The following is an 18307-nucleotide window of genomic DNA, read 5'->3' on the forward strand; positions in this document are numbered from 1 at the left end:
TGCAAAATGAAGGTAAATGATTGAATATTACTAGATCGTAAGAGTTTTAGCTTAAAATTGCATTTTTTTACCATTTCGGTCGAGTCAAAGTTGACCGAAGGTTGAAATTTTGGCAGTTATCGTGGTTTATATGAAAATATTTCCAAACTGATAAAAGCTACAACCATGGGTTGTATTTTGCTGTATTGTACATGAAATTGCGCACATTTTCATATATAAAACTTTATGTAACGGCTAATATAGAACAGTGCAAAAATTACAACAAAATGACGAAAGAATTTATGAAATTTTCGGCTGAGTTACCGCCCGTGCGTAAGAAAAAAGTTTTTTTCAAAAATTCACCATAAATTGAAATATTGTGCTAGAGACTTCCAATTTGTTGCCAAATGAAGGTACATGATTGAATATTACTAGAATGTAAGAGTTTTAGCTTACAATTGCGTTTTTCGACATTTCGTTCGAGTCAAAGTTGACCGAAGGTTGAAATTTTTTGTAGTTGACGTACGGTACGTCCACTCGGCACCCAACAGACAATTTTAGTCGACGTATGATACGTCCAATAGGCGTTTAAGGGTTAAACAGCTTATCTAAAGTTGTCATCCCACATCTCTTTAGTTAATAGAGGATTTCCTGTCTTAACACTGATGCAAAGAACAAACTTTTAGACCAGCCACTGCTATCTAAACCTGTCATCTCATCTCCCTTTTAGTTGACAACTTAAGGTTTAGGGCCTCTCTCGCATAAAGGGACAGATACCGTGGTCACACACTTTTGACACCTGAACAAACAATCAGCTGTGTCAACACAAGAACCTAACATGAAAATGTATCTTATCTCTAAAATCACACAGTCAACTAACTCCTTTAACATCTGAGACCTGATATCTCAACACACAGTACATAACAAATACAAAAGAGTATATGAGGCTATCAGTTGAGAAACATGCCAAGCATCGTCCTGGGTCAAAATATTTTTCAATGTAATTTATTATATTTTAAAAATGGCACCTGACATGTTTCTCAACTGAAAAGCTCATATATCAAAATTACAAACAACACATCAATTTTATAGAAAACATACATATTATATAAAAAGATATATTATAATATATATATATATATACAGTATATATACAAATACAGACATATATATATATATATATATATATATATATATATATATATATATATATATATATATATATATATATATATATATATATATATATATATATATCACACATTACCACAGGTGAAAAATAAGAAAGCGGGGTGTAGGTCTGACCGGTTTCGACTTTATTTCCAAGCCATTGACGAAGGTCCTTCGTTAATGGCTTGGAAATAAAGTCAAAACCGGTCAGGACCTACACCCCGCTTCTTATTTTTCACCTGTGGTAATGTGTGATAAATGAATCACGTTACAAAAAAGTGATAATAATCATATATATATATATATATATATATATATATATATATATATATATATATATATATATATATATATATATATATATATATATATATATATATATATATATATATATATATATATATATATATATATATATATGTATATATATATGTATATATATATATATATATATATATATATATATATATATATATATATATATATATATATATATATATATATATATATATATATATATCTCACACCTCTAAAGATTTAATTTTCCTAGGCTAAAGCAGTTTCCAGTAAATCTATAGAATAGCTCTGCATGGGGTATTACCTTGGAAATTGACTTTTTCTATAGTATTGGTTGCTCATCAAGAATTTACCGTTATTTTTGGGGGGTTGACTGTAAGTAACCTGTAATTAACCTCAGAACTGATATGTTATTGTATGCTGGCCATCCTGGAATACTGTTGTGCATGTGCAGTGTTACAGAACTTTTGGTAAAAAGTGGAGTTTCCTTCACCGGGGGTCTACTAAGTTAGGTTAGGTTAGGGTACATTAGGTTTAGTATAGTTCCTTTTTATAATAGGTTTCCTTAGCCAATCCCTTCGTGAACATATGGCTCCCTAATGACTTGCGATTGCATGGAACCATTCCATAACAGCATGACAGTCCGGTCTTTCTCCCAGCGATTTCCCCCCACCCACAAACCCACATTCCCAAAGGGTCTCCAGCCTGCTGGATACAGATATGAGGTTAATAATAATTGACTGACAATCAACAACACCAACTCCTCCATCAGCAACACTAAGAGTACAGGATATATCAATTTCCAAGGTAATGGTCCATGCAGAACTGTTCTATAGTTTTACCAATATATATTTATTTGTCTATACAGTACAGTTTGCTTATAAATTTGCTCTTAAGCCCAAGTCATCAGAACTGACAATAAATGAGGTTATGATGTAGGCTATGACAAAAATGAAAACAAAATCACCTAGGACTATCTAGTCTAACCTATGGATAGAACAGAGTACAGGAATTGGGCCAAAGGCCATTCACCGGGACTTACGAGGTTATTCAGCGCTGAATGGGAAAAAGCACGTTAAAACGAAGAAGAAGAAAGGGAAACTGAAAATAAAAAGGTTTGAAAGGCGTAGCCTATGTTAAGAGAGGGGGAAGTCAGACGGAAGAGATTATGAATGGAGGTACGGTAAAAGGAATGAAACAGAGTACAGTATAGGATTTAGGCCAAAGGCCATTCACTGGGACCTGTGAGGTTATTCAGCGCTGAAAGGGAAATCGAGAATAATAAGGTTTGAAAGGTGTATGTTAGGAAAAGGTGGAAAGTCAGACGGAGGAGATTATGAACGGAGGTAGGATAAAAGGAATGAAACAGGATAGGATTTAGGCCAAAGGCCATTCACTGGGACCTACGAGGCTATTCAGCACTGAAAGGGAAACTAAGAATAAAAAGGTTTGAAAGGTGTATGTTAGGAGAGGGTGGAAAGTCAGATGTTAAAAGATTATGAATGGAGGAACGGTAATTAAGAATGAAAGGGGCTGCAGTCAAGGGCCCTACGGGACGCCGCAAAGACCCCTAAGTAATGCCTACAGTGCATCGCATGCGGTGCACTGACGGCACTACGGGGGAGCCTAACCTAGTATGCTTTCCATTGATAAAACTTAAGCTCATTCCGTAGGCTATACTAACACTGATCATTCCACACACAGTCGAGAGCATGCTCGTATATACTTCCTCGAGCTGAGAATTGAGACTTGATGGACGACAAGTGGCTGTCAACGATCTTTTAATAGAGCCTACCGTAAAAAAACATATTAGAAATTGTGATTCTCACCCGAATCTTTGGACATGAGACACTGGCGCATTTCTTTAGCCCGCTGGAAGTTAATTTCCTCAATTAATTGTTCTAAGGCAGTGACATTGCGTAATATATCCTTAGCACCAAGCCCAGCCATGGCAAAGGGAAATAAAGGTTGATGTTGTTAAACAAGAGTCGTGTGAGTCATCCCTAATACCAGCTGCCAGACTTAGCAGACGACAACGCTAAAATTATCGTTCTGATTGGTAGTTACACAGAGGCAAACTTTAATGGGCGATTTTTGAAGACGCGATGCACGTTTCGCATATATATGTATTTTACGCTTCGTCTTCCTATTTTCCGCGAGATAAAAGAACTACCAGGATTTTGATTTCTAAATGCAAGTAAAATTTGCCGCCTTTAAGTTTATGGATTCGGATGAATCGAGCGATCGTCAAAAGTTACTTTTCCCAGTATATTCAGAAGATTACATTCATAATATCATGTTTCATCACACTGGTGTTTTGTATAACTTTTAATAATAATCTGTTCATATTAGATCCCAAAGATGATTAATACTTCACTGGAAACTCTTGCACGCGATTATGACAAGCAGTCACGTGAAGATTTATCAAGCATGAAGTCTCGTGCTTATTGTTCATGACGTGTCATAATTATTTTTCAACAAGTGTATTTTGGCAGTCTATTAATGAACTGAAATCTACACACGGTTATTTTGTTATTACGCGAAAGAGAAGAAGGACGAACAGTGTCATTTAAATATATTCCACCCCGGGTGGTTAGGTATAGTTTCTTGACAATGTTACTGAAAAATGTGAAGGCCACGGCATACATAAAAACAGTATACACACACACACACGCACGCACACACACACATACACACACACACACACACACACACACACACATATATATATATATATATATATATATATATATATATATATATATATATATATATATATATATATATATATATATATATATATATATGTGTGTGTGTGTGTACAAACACACACACACACATATATATATATATATATATATATATATATATATATATATATATATATATATATATATATATATATATATATATGTATATATATATGTATATATACTGTATATATATGCCTTAATCCATACATTCGTAACCTAATATTCAGATTTTTATCAAAACTATATCTTATCAAACAGTTGTATTATGTTCCGACCCATGAGAATACAGTAAACATATTTTAGCATTATCTGATTAATTGCATGACTTTTCTCCTCTGCCTTGATCGAAAATTGCACTGTTATGTCTTCCAATAATTTCCCTGTTGGAACAATTACACTTGTCACATGACACATGGAATTTGATGCACACATACTTTAGTGTTGTTGGGAGAGTGTTTTTTTTTTTTAATTAGTGGTCTTAAATGCCACATTTACATTTAACTAGATGAGTATATTGAATGAAAGTACAAGTGAATATATATATATATATATATATATATATATATATATATATATATATATATATATATATATATATATGACATTTTTTACAAATCGTGATTTATATTATATATATATATATATATATATATATATATATATATATATATATATATATATATATATATATATATATATATATATACGTGTGTGTGTGTGTCTGTTATTATCAAGAAAAGTCTTTTTCGTTCTCACTTCATCGTCTAATACAATTTAAGTATATCTTAATTTATTGCCTGCATTTGGTAATCTGTATCACGCTGTATATACAGAACTTCATATACTTAATGCTCTTAAAAAGTGGGTGAGAATACCTGATTCTTACAGCTGAGGCCAGAATAAAAAAAATCACAGAAATATTGGCAGTTACACTCCCATATAGTCGGCAACTCAAAAAGGGCAGGTTACAGTAATTTTCCATATTTACACCATATTCTTTGGAAACTTGATTTTCTAGTCAGTGGCTCCTTCAGGCTTGTTCCATATGTGCAGTGTTCATCTTCTGAATAATAATGATAATAATTACAGCAGATCTGGTCGATGGCAAAATTTCATTTAAGGAGAAGATGAAGACCATTTCACCTGATCTCCCGAAGATCGTTTACATTTTCCTTTCATGGACAAGTAAAATACGTATCACACTGTCAAAATATCTAAAAATGTATGGCATTTGTGGACACCATTCTTGAATATTCCTCTCTCAAAAAGCATCCACATAAAAACTATTTCACACTGGTAATAAATATAAGCGATGACCTCAATAATGTTTCGAGAGTCATAATTTTCTTGAATTTGCATTCAAAATCTTTTACAAAGATTAATCAGTTCTATAGAAGCGTTCTTAGAGAGCTGCCTACTTGGATCTTTCCTAGGCAGTGACCCCAACGGGTTTTAACTCGGTATGTATCCATCTTTGCGCAGTGTTTAGTTCAAGCCCGTTGGGGATTACCGTAAGCAAAAGGCTAAATATCATAAACATAATGACCTCCACGAATATTAGTCCTAGAAAACGACCCCCGAAATCCCTTGGGGGTCACTATCTAGGAAAGATCCGCCTACTTTTTATGCCACCAGGCAAGAATTTTCTCCCCCCCCTCTTTTTGCCATTTATGAATTTTAGTTTTTCGCTGTTCTTTCTCTGTGATGCAACTATTTCTAGACAGGTATTTAGACGGCATACTTACTTAATGGGCATCACGCATGACATTTGTTGACTCCAAGTTTTCAGTTCCTTTCAGTCTCTGGGAAAGTCCTGGGTTTCATATGCACAAAAAATATTTCCTTATGTATTTGTTGTATCTTACTAATTAGCTCTAAAGCATCCACCCTCTACGTGAATTTACTCTCCATGTGTTATATAACCAGAGTAAATATCTTAACTTTCTCGTTTTACGTTTTTGGGCAGACTATTTTAAAAAACAGACACAACAGTCTCATCTCGTGATTACATAGTTATGTACAACAATTTTTAGTGAATCAGTATTCAAGCATTTCTTTGTGATAGCTACACTTCTTGGGTTATGATGTCCTATCCCAGTTACATTTAATATTTGATCTACCTCAGCAAATGCTCCACCAAAGTCTAGGCGGCCTGGTGTTAGTGTTACACATGCCATTGATATTACATTTTAAGAGGTCTTCCGTTTCCTGTGGCAGACTCAAGCAGAGGAAATTTCTCCGGAAATTATATATATATATATATATATATATATATATATATATATATATATATATATATATATATATATATATATATATATATTGGCAAATCTGAAAAATCATTTTAGCGGGACAAAGAGAAAATATCGTGTTAAACTCACTTGCCAGAACAAATGGAATGAACAGTCTTTTGGATCACATACACCGATATATAGCTTGTCTTACGAATTGCCCTTGAAGCCAGAGCCCGAGGTAGCACATTTCAACAGAAAAGTATTGGAACAGTAGTGCATCAGCAGCCCGTTCAACGTCTTAAAAGGAGCAGTATCTTATCAGTAATCAATCAGCTTTCAATCAATGTAGCTCCCCTGAACTAACGCCGAGTTCTGTAGTTCGCTTCCAGAACTCAGTGTTGTTCCTGGAGCGATATTGGCTGAAAGGTGAAGTAAGAAAACGGAACTGAGCAATTCTGGAACGAATAAGCAACAACAAAAATAATAATAATAAATAAATAAAGGACGAGGAGGATTTGAAACATGCCACCACAGAAAGTGCTATAATATCAACCCAAGAAGGAAATGAAATAAAGATAAAATCTGGAGAAACAAAGATCAAGTGAAATTGCAAGTTGCACAAGTCATACACAGAATCTACTGTTCTCTTCAAACTAACATGTATGATAACGGAGGAATAAAAAAAAAACATGAAAGGAAAATTATTTAAAAATGAACGTGTTAGCATAGATAGCTTTTTTTTGCTGGGATGGCTCGCTAATAGCCCATTCCACAGCTGAGGGGGAAAAAAATGGAAATACAACGCAGGTCAACTGTGGACTAGGCCTAACATAATTTTCAGTATGAAAAGAGAGAATAACTGGGACAAAAAAAATGAAATATTTGGGTATTCTCACAGATAATCAACAAAATAAATTTAACCAAAGTAACAAAAACAAAAGGCAGAAAAGCTATATAAAATGTGGCATATAAGGGGAAAATATTTGAAAGAACAGAGTGAGGAGTGGCTACATACCACAATATACCAGTCAGGCAAAGGATCGAGGTGCAGGTGAACAAGCGAAGCCATAGACCTATAAATAGCACAAGTTTATTTAATTAAATGATTTGGTTAAAGATGAAAATGGCTTAAAAAAACTCACTATGTTAAAATCTGCAAGAATTAAAGATGGGTGAAGCATTGCATCTCATAAAACACTCAACGTAGATAAGAAGGAATATTGATTGCAGATCTAATGACCAGATACCATGCCATACGGTATTAATAAATAGCACCAAACATACAGTAAGTCTGACAGGTATGCGATAAAATTTGTATGCCCAAAGCGTGGGAAAGACCACAAGAATAAGTACTGTAAATCAAATAAGACCAAAGTCTATGCCAGGGAGCTAATGATGCTAATCATACCCTAAGTACTAAGAATGAAAAAAATACATAAATACAAGTAATCATCAATATATTCGTGCTGGACATAAAGCCAGCTTAATGCAGAAGGTGAGAAAGACAATGATTGATGCACGACAACATAATTTGAAACAACCCTAGTAGCTGCAAAATGGAACTTGTAAATAAATGGGTCCCTCAAGAATGACCAATAGAGGACCGATAGAAGGTCCGCCAGGTTAACTGATATAAGATGACGGCGACGATGACGAAGACCCGTTTGCTGGATCAAAACGAGAACTAATGAGATCGTTTTAAAACGAAAATGGGAAGATAAGATAAGGGAACAAGGGGAAAAAAATTATGTCATTCCTATTTTCGGGGAGGTGTGTCAACCTCATCGGCAGCGGTTGCTTATTCACAAGTATCAATGTCAATTTCTAAATGACTAATGAATGAGATTTCAGTGAACGACATTACAAAATGAAATAAAATTAAACTGTCAAGTATAGAATAGAGGTTTTTCATAAAAAATACCACCATAACACGATAATAAAACCGATTTGAGTAGGAGAAATAAGCGGAAACGAGAAACCATATTTGCATTGCATTCCCTGAGGTAGAGATATATAAGAGACTTCCTAAGGAGAGAGAGGGTTCAAAGTTTTGTTAGTTTGTTTGTGGTTCTTTAACGTTCCTAGTACCTTAGACAGGATAGAGACCGTGACTCAACTCTTACGTCACAAATAAGCCCATTTCCTACGAAATTCCATTCTTAGTGAACTGACAGAACACCAAACTCCCTCTGTGCGCGACTGTCACTCCTAACATAGAGACAAGGCCGAGGGCTCTTGATAAGACGTATCTGGTCGCAATTCTCGAAGACTTCGGTGGTCGCAATGTTCGCCTCGGGGCCGAACTACAATAAACTCAAGACCAATTTGAGGCTGGCGATCAATCGCCTCAAGTTGTTGGAGAAGAAGAAGACGGAACTGGCGCAGAAGGCCAGGAAGGAGATAGCCGATTACATCACCACGGGGAAGGTAAATAGGTTTATTTTAATGAGCCTACTTGTAGCCTGTCGTATTCTAGCCTGCCTACTTGTAGCCTGTCGTATTCTAGTCTGCCTACTTGTAGCCTGTCGTATTCTAATGGGTCTACTTGTAGCCTGTCGTATTCTAATGGGCCTGCTTGTAGCCTGTCGTATTCTAGTCTGCCTACTTGTAGCCTGTCGTATTGTAATGGGTCTACTTGTAGCCTGTCATATTCTAATGGGCCTGCTTGTAGCCTGTCGTATTCTAGTCTGCCTACTTGTAGCCTGTCGTATTCTAGTCTGCCTACTTGTAGCCTGTCGTATTCTAATGGGTCTACTTGTAGCCTGTCGTATTCTAGTCTGCCTACTTGTAGCCTGTCGTATTCTAATGGGTCTACTTGTAGCCTGTCGTATTCTAGTCTGCCTACTTGTAGCCTGTCGTATTCTAATGGGTCTACTTGTAGCCTGTCGTATTCTAGTCTGCCTACTTGTAGCCTGTCGTATTCTAGTCTGCCTACTTGTAGCCTGTCGTATTCTAATGGGTCTACTTGTAGCCTGTCGTATTCTAGTCTGCCTACTTGTAGCCTGTCGTATTCTAATGGGTCTACTTGTAGCCTGTCGTATTCTAGTCTGCCTACTTGTAGCCTGTCGTATTGTAATGGGTCTACTTGTAGCCTGTCGTATTCTAATGGGCCTACTTGTAGCCTGTCGCATTCTATTGGGTCTACTTGTAGCCTGTCGTATTCTAGTCTGCCTACTTGTAGCCTGTCGTATTCTAATGGGTCTACTCGTAGCCTGTCGTATTCTGGTCTGCCTACTTGTAGCCTGTCGTATTCTAATGGGCCTACTTGTAGCCTGCCGTACTGTAATGGGCCTACTTGTAGCCTGTCGTATTCTAATGGGTCTACTTGTAGCCTGTCGTATTCTAATGGGCCTGCTTGTAGTCTGTTGTATTCTAGTCTGCCTACTTGTAGCCTGTCGTATTGTAATGGGTCTACTTGTAGCCTGCCGTACTGTAATGGGCCTACTTGTAGCCTGTTGTATTCTAATGGGTCTACTTGTAGCCTGCCATATTGTAATGGGCCTACTTGTAGCCTGTCGTATTGTAATGGGTCTACTTGTAGCCTGCCGTATTGTAATGGGGCTACTTGTAGCCTATTGTATTCTAATGGGCCTAAGTTAAGTATACCTTAGTTTTACCAGACCACTGAGCTGATTAACAGCTCTCCTAGGGCTGGCCCAAAGGATTAGACTTATTTTACATGGCTAATTGTAGCCTGTCGTATTCTAATGGGTCTACTTGTAGCCTGCCGTATTCATATGGGCCTACTTGTAGCCTGTCGTATTCTAATGGGTCTACTTGTAGCCTGTCGTATTCTAATGGGTCTACTTGTAGCCTGTCATATTCTAATGGGCCTACTTGTAGCCTGTCATATTCTAATGGGTCTACTTGTAGCCTGTCGTATTCTAATGGGTCTACTTGTAGCCTGTCGTATTCTAATGGGCCTACTTGTAGCCTGTCGTATTCTAATGGGCCTACTTGTAGCCTGTCGTATTCTAATGGGTCTACTTGTAGCCTGTCATATTCTAATGGGCCTACTTGTAGCCTGCCGTATTCTAATGGGCCTACTTGTAGCCTGTCGTATTCTAATGGGTCTCCTTGTAGCCTGCCATATTCTAGTTGGCCTACTTGTAGCCTGTCATAGTCTAATGGGCCTTCTTGTTGTATGTCACATTCTAGTCAGCCTACTTGTAACCTGTCTTATTCTAATGGGTCTACTTGTAGCCTGTCATATTCTAGTCTGCCTACTTGTAGCTTGTCGTATTCTAGTTGGCCTACTTGTAGCCTGTTGTATTCTAAGAGGCCTACTAGTAGCCTGTCGTATTCTAATGGGTCTACTTGTAGCCTGTTGTATTCTAAGAGGCCTACGAGTAGCCTGTCATATTCTAATGGGTCTACTTGTAGCCTGTTGTATTCTAAGAGGCCTACCAGTAGCCTGTCGTATTCTAATGGGTCTACTTGTAGCCTGTTGTATTCTAGTTGGCCTACTAGTAGCCTGTCATATTCTAATGGGTCTACTCGTAGCCTGTTGTATTCTAAGAGGCCTACCAGTAGCCTGTCGTATTCTAATGGGTCTACTTGTAGCCTGTTGTATTCTAAGAGGCCTACTAGTAGCCTGTCATATTCTAATGGGTCTACTTGTAGCCTGTTGTATTCTAATGGGCCTACTTTTTTAACCTGTTGTATTCTACTGGGTCTAGGCTACTTGTAGCCTGTCGTATTCTAAGAGGCCTACCTGTGGCCTGTTGTACTATACCAGGCTCATTTGTAGCCTGTCATATTCTAATGGGCCTACTTGTAGCCTGTCGTAGTCTAATGGGCCGTATTGTAGTCTGTCATATTCTAGTCAGCCTACTTGTAGCCCGTCTTATTCTAATGGGTCTACTTGTAGCCTGTCGTATTCTAGTCTGCCCACTTGTAGCCTGTTGTATTCTACAAAACCTACTAGTAGCCTGTCGTATTCTAATGGGTCTGCTTGTAGCCTGTCGTATTCTAATGGGTCTGCTTGTAGCCTGTCGTATTCTAATGGGCCTACTTTTAACCTGTTGTATTCTGGTGGGCCTAGGCTACTTGTGGCCTGCCATATTCTAAGAGGCCTACCTGTAGCCTGTCGTATTATACCAGGCTTATTTGTAGCCTGTCGTATTCTAATGGGCCTACTTGTAGCCTGTCGTAGTCTAATGGGCCTTCTTGTAGTCTGTCATATTCTAGTCAGCCTACTTGTAGCCCGTCTTATTCTAATGGGGCTACTTGTAGCCTGTCGTATTCTAGTCTGCCTACTTGTAGCTTGTCGTATTCTAGTTGGCCTACTTGTAGTCTGTCGTATTCTAATGGGTCTACTTGTAGCCTGTCATATTCTAGTCGGCCTACTTGTAGCCTGTCATATTCTAAAAGGTGTACTTGTAGCTTGTCGTATTCTAATGGGTCTATTTGTAGCCTTTCATATTCTAATAGGCCTACTTTTAGCCTGTCGTATTCTAGTGGGCCTAGACTACTTGTAGCGGGCCGTATTCTAAGAAGCCTACTTGTAGCCTGTTGTATTATAACAGGCCCATTTGTAGCCTGCTGTATTCTAAGGGGCCTACTTGTAGCCTGTCATATTCTAATGGGTCGCCTTGTAGCCAGTCGTATTCTAGTCTGCCTACTTGTCGCCTGTCGTATTCTAGTTGGCCTACTTGTAGCCTGTTGTATTCTGATGGGTCTACTTGTAGCCTTCTACTTGTAGCCTGTCATATTCTAGTCTGCCCACATGTAGCCTGTTGTATTCAAAGAGGCTTGCTTGTAGCCTGTCGTATTATAATAGGCCCATCTGTAGCCTGTCATATTCTAATGGACCTACTTGTAGCATGTCGCATTCTGATCTGCCTACTTGTAGCCTGTCGTATTCTAATGGGCCTACTTGTAGCCTGTCATATTCTGATTGGCCTACTTGTAGCCTGTCATATTCTAATAGGCCTACTTGTAGTCTGTCGTAAATTCGCATAGGCCTCTGGGGCATACTCTAACCTGTAGCCTAGACTACAGGCTGGGACCTATGTCAGAATATTTACTGCTGCTTTTGTGGCTATTTTAAACCATTATTGCATTTTGAACCTTAGGATATAGTTGTCTAACGTGTAGCATAGGCTAGGCACATAGGCTGCAGGTTAGGATCTACGTCAGGTTATTTAATGCCACTATTGTAACAACTTCAAACCATTACTGCATTTCAGATTGTAAAGTATCACTTTCCCATTTTTTAATGCATCTTCAAAGCCTTTCTGACATTCGTCTGTAGCAAATGAGTAATTTTCGAGATAGTGGACCCCACCCTTACGGGCCTATCCCACAATTCGGGGGACCACAGCGGGAAAGTAAATTTGTGGGTGGGTGGGAGGGGTTAAACACAAATGGGGTTAAATACAAGGAGTTTAAGCATATTTGTTAATACTATTCAGATGTCAGTTTATAGAATGTTCTCACACTAATAGTAAAATGCACTAGGGTAAGGGCCAGGCACCCTAGGTTAGGTTAGGTGTGGTCTATTAGGTCATTTGCTAATGGTAAGACATAGCTGGTCTTAGCAAGGTAAATGTAAATACATTGTACACAGAAGAAAAGTGAACCTACTTTTTTTTTTCATATACATAACACAGTACAGTAGGTCTGCTGCATGCAGTACAGTACCAAATAAACATGAGTATCACTTTCCTTTCCATTTTGCCTAAACCTATCAAACATTACAGCACAGTACACCATAACACTTCAAAATCCATCACACTAAAAAAAAAAAGTAAACCTACATATATAAAAATACTTCTTCCCTGTCACTTACCTGTGTGAGCTGCCGTTAGTGCTTACGATGGCTGGACTCTCAAAAACTTGTGAGGTTTACTAGTCCTCTTCCACCTCCTCCCTCTTTGTACAAAGAGGGAAAACGCTTTTTGTTACTGTGTGCATAGGTACATTACGTATGTAGCCAATTAGAGAAATATTTGTAAATTATATGACACTATGTCTATTACCCATTAAAAAGCAAAAAAATCCCAGTGACATGTAATGTGTGGGTATCAGCCAGATGTGGGAACGCTTAAAAATTCATAAGACAACTACCACATGCTCCTGAACTGATGACGTATCTGTATCAGCCAATTAAAAGCGATAAACAAAGAGACGTATGATTACTTGTTGTGATGTTGTGCTTTTAAGTCAATAACAATCATAAAAACTTGCTCTCTGTCTCTCTCTCTCCATCTTTTGCTTTGTCATTTTTATTCGTTTTTAATTGGTTTGTAATTTTTTTTTTTGTGCCATGAAAATTACAGTATGACAAAACACCAATAAATAAAAAATTGAGAAATGTTGGGTAAATGACTGGCTCTCCTCCCGTCTACTATTTTTAATTCTTGTCCAAAGCAGCAGTTGGTCCAAATATGTTCCGAGTAGATCTTGATGCTAGTAGACTTCCTAATGAGATACCCTGTCCTCATGCTTTGCTTCATAATGTGTGACCCCTTCCCTTTTAACAAGGACGAGGGGCATTTGTAAAGTTTACATATGAACTCATTATGTATGCTTGACCAGGTACTAGCAGCCTTCCAACCAGTCATACCTTATTTTAGGGCAGCACTTGGTTCTCCTAAGCTTTCGTAGAGTGAGAGTTTAGACACATCTCACTCAGGCTCAGGGCCCCTATCATTCTTGCATCCCTGTGGCAGTTTTGTATAAGAGGTAACAGGAGCCATTGCTCCCCTGCTCATTATCATGACCAGGAGTATGGGATATCTGGGTGGAGATTCATCTTGCCTGTCAGTTGAAAGACTAACCTCCCACCTAAGATGTGTGTCTCCCACATTAAAAGTGATGGTGGTTACATATTCCTCTAGGAACAAATTTTAAATTGATCCTACACAAATACAAATGTGACAATCTTTACATAGGGTTTAGCTTGTGGACACGAGCTGGAATGTCTGTTTAACTTTCAGACAAGGTTGTTAACTACTGATGGTAGTGGGAAAGCTCTGCCTACTCATAGTGGCATACTCAGTGAGCAGGGGGGGGGGGGGGACTGATGTCCTTCCAGCTGCCCAGGTTGATGTTTCAGGTACACTTGGTGCAACTGCCAGCCAATTTACATTCCAGGGTCTTGGAATATGGTGGCCGACAAGCTCAGTCGCCAGAGTCTGCTAATAGGGACATAGTCCCTACAACAAGACATTGCAGAGAGACTTGCCAAGTTTTGGGGAGTCCCAGCCATGATCTCTCTTTAACCGGTATAACAGAAGTTACCAGAGTATGGCTCATTTGTGCTTGACCATGGGTTGTGATGGAGGATGTTTTTCCAGCACCCAGGGGACATTTTAGAGGCATATGCCTTCCTCTTGGTTTTTTCTGATTCGTTAGGTAATCAGCAGGACTCTGATCACCCTGAATTTCGGTTTGACTCTGGTTGCTCCCAGTGGCCGAATGCCAAGTGGTTCCCTTACCTGCTGGCTCTGTTTTACAAGAGAGATTCCCCCATGACACAACCTTCTGTGCCAACCATACATTGAGAGGTACCACCAGTAGTGGAGGTGATGGCACTTCATGCCTGGAGACTATCCAGTATCTTCGGCAAGCAGGTGGGTTTTTTCGTGGTGCATAACAAGGAGATATCTGGATACTTGTGGAATATTCAGTGCCTATGTACCAGAGGAAATGAACCGTCCTCTGTAGTTGGTGTAGTCGATGAGGTATCTCTCCAATCAGCTTCTCTTTGTCTTGGCTGGTAAGGGCAGTAGAGCTGCCCTTGGCCAAGTCCTTCGGTTGAAGGATATAGATCTCTTGTCCCTGTGAGGGATCTTTAAACTTCTGGGAAGTTTCAAACAGTCTTGCCTACCTGGGAAAGTTTCAAACAGTCTTGCCTACCTGGGAACTCAGGCCCCCAAGTGGGCTGCTGTTCTCACCTTAAGGAGCCTAGCTTGTATGCTGTATGAGCTGTTGAGAGGGTCATCAGACAGAGTTCCGACTCTAAGACTGTTTTCTCTTTGCTTATCTTAACCTTGGCAAAGAGAGTAAGTGTGCTTCATGTCCATGCTAAGCACTCAAGGGGAAGGGGATCTGTTACACTCGAGTTGGTCCCAGAATTTGTAACTGAGACTCAGAACCTTAGGTCCCTGATGCCAGATTTGAGTCCTTTTCGATCCCCTCCTGAAGGACTTTGTAGGTATGATCGGAGCGAGATGCTACTATGTCCAGTTAGAGTGCTATGGTACTACCTCAAGAGAACACAGCATCTCAGGCCTGAGTGTCGATGCTTCTTCGTTAGCACTGCTTGGCCATAGGAGAGGTGTCCAAGAGCACATCCTCTTTTAAGCTTCGTGAGATATCAACAGGCTTTCTGTTTGTCTGATGAGGTAGACAGGAGTTTGGTCAGGGCGAGGGATCATGAAGTTAGGGACATCACCCCGTCCCTTGCATTCTGGAAGAACCTGTCAGTTCAGCTGGTAATATGGGCAGGTATGTGGTCACACCACACCACATTTATCTTGTATTATCTTTGGGACTTGCCCATCTGAGCCACCCCTCATTCTGATATCTTGACCAAAAGGCAAAGTAGGGTACAGACTGACAAGTTGGAGGGCTTCCCCCCTACTGTTGGTAATTATCAACCTTGTCTGAAAGTTAAACAGCTGTTCCAGCTTGTGTCCGCAAACTAACCTATGTAAATGCCTTCAGTTTTGTATATTAGGAAAATTACAAAATTGCTGTAAAAATGCTGTATTGTAAATAAACCTGTATTTTTCTACCATATTATATTCATGCAAAAGACTGATTTTTTACTATTTTCAGACGGAGCGAGCCAAGATTCGTGTCGAGCATATAATCAGAGAAGATTATCTTGTGGAAGCTATGGAAGTAACTGAAATGTATTGTGATCTTCTTCTAGCACGATATGGCTTGATTCAACAGATGAAGTAAATATAAAATCAATTTTAAATATAGTTTTAAGCAATGGTTTGAATGTAAATAATTTTATAGCTGTACTTTATTTCAGTCCTAATTTTAATAATAAAATGTACAGAACTCTGCCAGTGTGAATAATGTCTTTGCCAATGAAGTCCCATTACTGAAGTTGATTAAAAAAAAATGTCACAAGTATATCGGTTTTTCTCATGGCCATCTGTTATTTCACTCGTGTATTTGTAATAATTGTTGACTGGGTAAGACTTGTATTAAGGTACTGACTCAATTTAGCTCAATAAGGTATCAAACTGGCTGTAAACCTAATGAAGGTGGGGTTCTTATCAGTGTCAAAAACTTTCCTCAGAGAACAATTATTGAAGATATTTGTAACAAGACGTACTTTTCATATGAGGCATTAAGCATAAATAGTAAAAATTGTACTTGGTCTAAGATTGTTAAGTCTACAGATGGGGGATCTCCTTAAAAATCATCTTTAGAGATTTTAGGGATGAATGGTTAATGGTAGACCTTTACCTGAAACTAGAATCCACAGTAGAGGAGTAGTAGTATTTTAATTACTTTTACTACATACTTTTCCATGGTTCAGTATTTTAGGAAATTTTAAAGATTAGTTGTAAAGAGAACATAGAAAAATTTGCAGTAAGGGAGTACCATATTCAGTTGAGAAGAAATTAATTTGAGCATAGTGTTAATGTATTGTTATGTATGACAGGGATTTGGATGAAGGACTTGCAGAAGCTATATCCTCTCTCATTTGGGCTGCTCCAAGGCTGCAGACAGATGTTGCAGAACTGAAGATTGTTGCAGACCAGCTAGCTCTCAAGTATGGCAAACCTTATGCCCAGGTGAGTTGAAGTGCTTGTAGAGACCATATAATGGAGATTTTAGGTGTTTGCCTGGGTAATTTTACTGCTATTATTACTAATGTAAGTTTGAAGGAGACTTATACATGCTTGGTTTTACTGCTTGGATCAGTATAGTTTTGGCATTTTGTAAGAAGAGAGAATTATTATCATTATTATTATTCAGAAGATGAACCCTATTCATATGGAACAAGCCCACAGGGTCCATTGACTTGAAATTCAAGCTTCCAAAGAATATGGTGGTCATTAGGAAGTAAGAGAAGGTAAAGGGGAAATAAAGAAAGAAAAGATCTCGCTTACTAAAAAGAAATAATAAATTAATAAATAAATAAAAATGTATTAAAATGCAAGGGGAATAGCATTAGTGAGGTAATGCATTGCATCTTCGCTTGAACTTTTGAAGTTCCAATTGCAAGACAACCTCAGGGAGACTGTTCCACTGTCCAACAGTGTTAGGAATAAAGAACCTCTGGAACTGAGAAGTTCGACAGCGAGGCACATTTACTGCATATTGAGCTGGATTTTAACCAATAAGGCTCCTAAGCAGAACACGGTTGTAAATAGCTTAGCCTAGTGCTGTAGCATACCGTGGAGGTGATTGGATAGCCAAGCCTGGTGCAGTGAAATGCTGTGTAGGTGCATTTCATTAATTTTTTGTGGGTGGGGCCCATTGTGTGTTTTTTGACGTACACCATTCAGTACTTTTAAATACACGTACAATACAGTATATGCATATGTAGCATTTTTATGGAACAGTTGTGTTTTGTGGCACAGTACATCGTGATCTATGAGTATAGTGATGAATTTCTTGGGCGAGACATATTACTTGCTAAAATGCCCCATTTATAGGTATATTTAAAGTACAATGTATGTTTTATTAAACTCAGTTTATACGATAGTGCTCCATTACTGTTACTGGTGTGGATTATCAAAGTGGTATTTACTTTGTTTTTTTATTCATATTGTTTGTTATATTTGCACTAGGTAGGCAAGGTTATGCTAGGTTTTTGGGGTGGCTTCACATTGGGTAAGCAAACATTCTCCATATTTGGGTTTTGCAGTTGTCCACACTACTTATGGACATGTT

At 38.3% G+C, this 18307-nt stretch overlaps 2 protein-coding genes across 7 annotated transcripts in view; one reads left to right on the forward strand and one right to left on the reverse strand.

Annotated features, from left to right (window-relative positions):
- Positions 1 to 3849, reverse strand: part of LOC136853997 (uncharacterized) — a 79768-nt gene extending 75919 nt beyond the window's left edge. Inside the window, exon 1 of one of the 2 annotated variants that reach the window (XM_067129944.1) lies at positions 3276 to 3849. In XM_067129944.1, the coding sequence (XP_066986045.1) occupies positions 3276 to 3396 (121 nt within the window). In that variant the 5' untranslated portion in view covers positions 3397 to 3849. Of the gene's footprint in view, positions 1 to 3130; positions 3248 to 3275 lie in introns of those variants that run through there. The other variant, XM_067129945.1, reaches the window with a different exon arrangement.
- A 4575-nt stretch (positions 3850 to 8424) lies between these two features.
- Ist1 (IST1-like protein) overlaps positions 8425 to 18307 on the forward strand; it is a 44250-nt gene continuing 34367 nt past the window's right edge. For 2 of the 5 annotated variants that reach the window (XM_067129952.1, XM_067129954.1), the window contains exons 1-3: positions 8425 to 8860; positions 16223 to 16347; positions 17070 to 17202. In XM_067129952.1, coding sequence (XP_066986053.1) covers positions 8717 to 8860; positions 16223 to 16347; positions 17070 to 17202 — 402 coding nt within the window. In that variant the 5' untranslated portion in view covers positions 8425 to 8716. The remainder of the gene's footprint in view (positions 8861 to 16222; positions 16348 to 17069; positions 17203 to 18307) is intronic. The other 3 variants (XM_067129951.1, XM_067129953.1, XR_010857592.1) reach the window with 3 other exon arrangements.

The sequence above is a fragment of the Macrobrachium rosenbergii genome, chromosome 28 (genome assembly GCF_040412425.1).
Source record: "Macrobrachium rosenbergii isolate ZJJX-2024 chromosome 28, ASM4041242v1, whole genome shotgun sequence".
Taxonomy (NCBI): Eukaryota; Metazoa; Arthropoda; class Malacostraca; order Decapoda; family Palaemonidae; genus Macrobrachium; species Macrobrachium rosenbergii.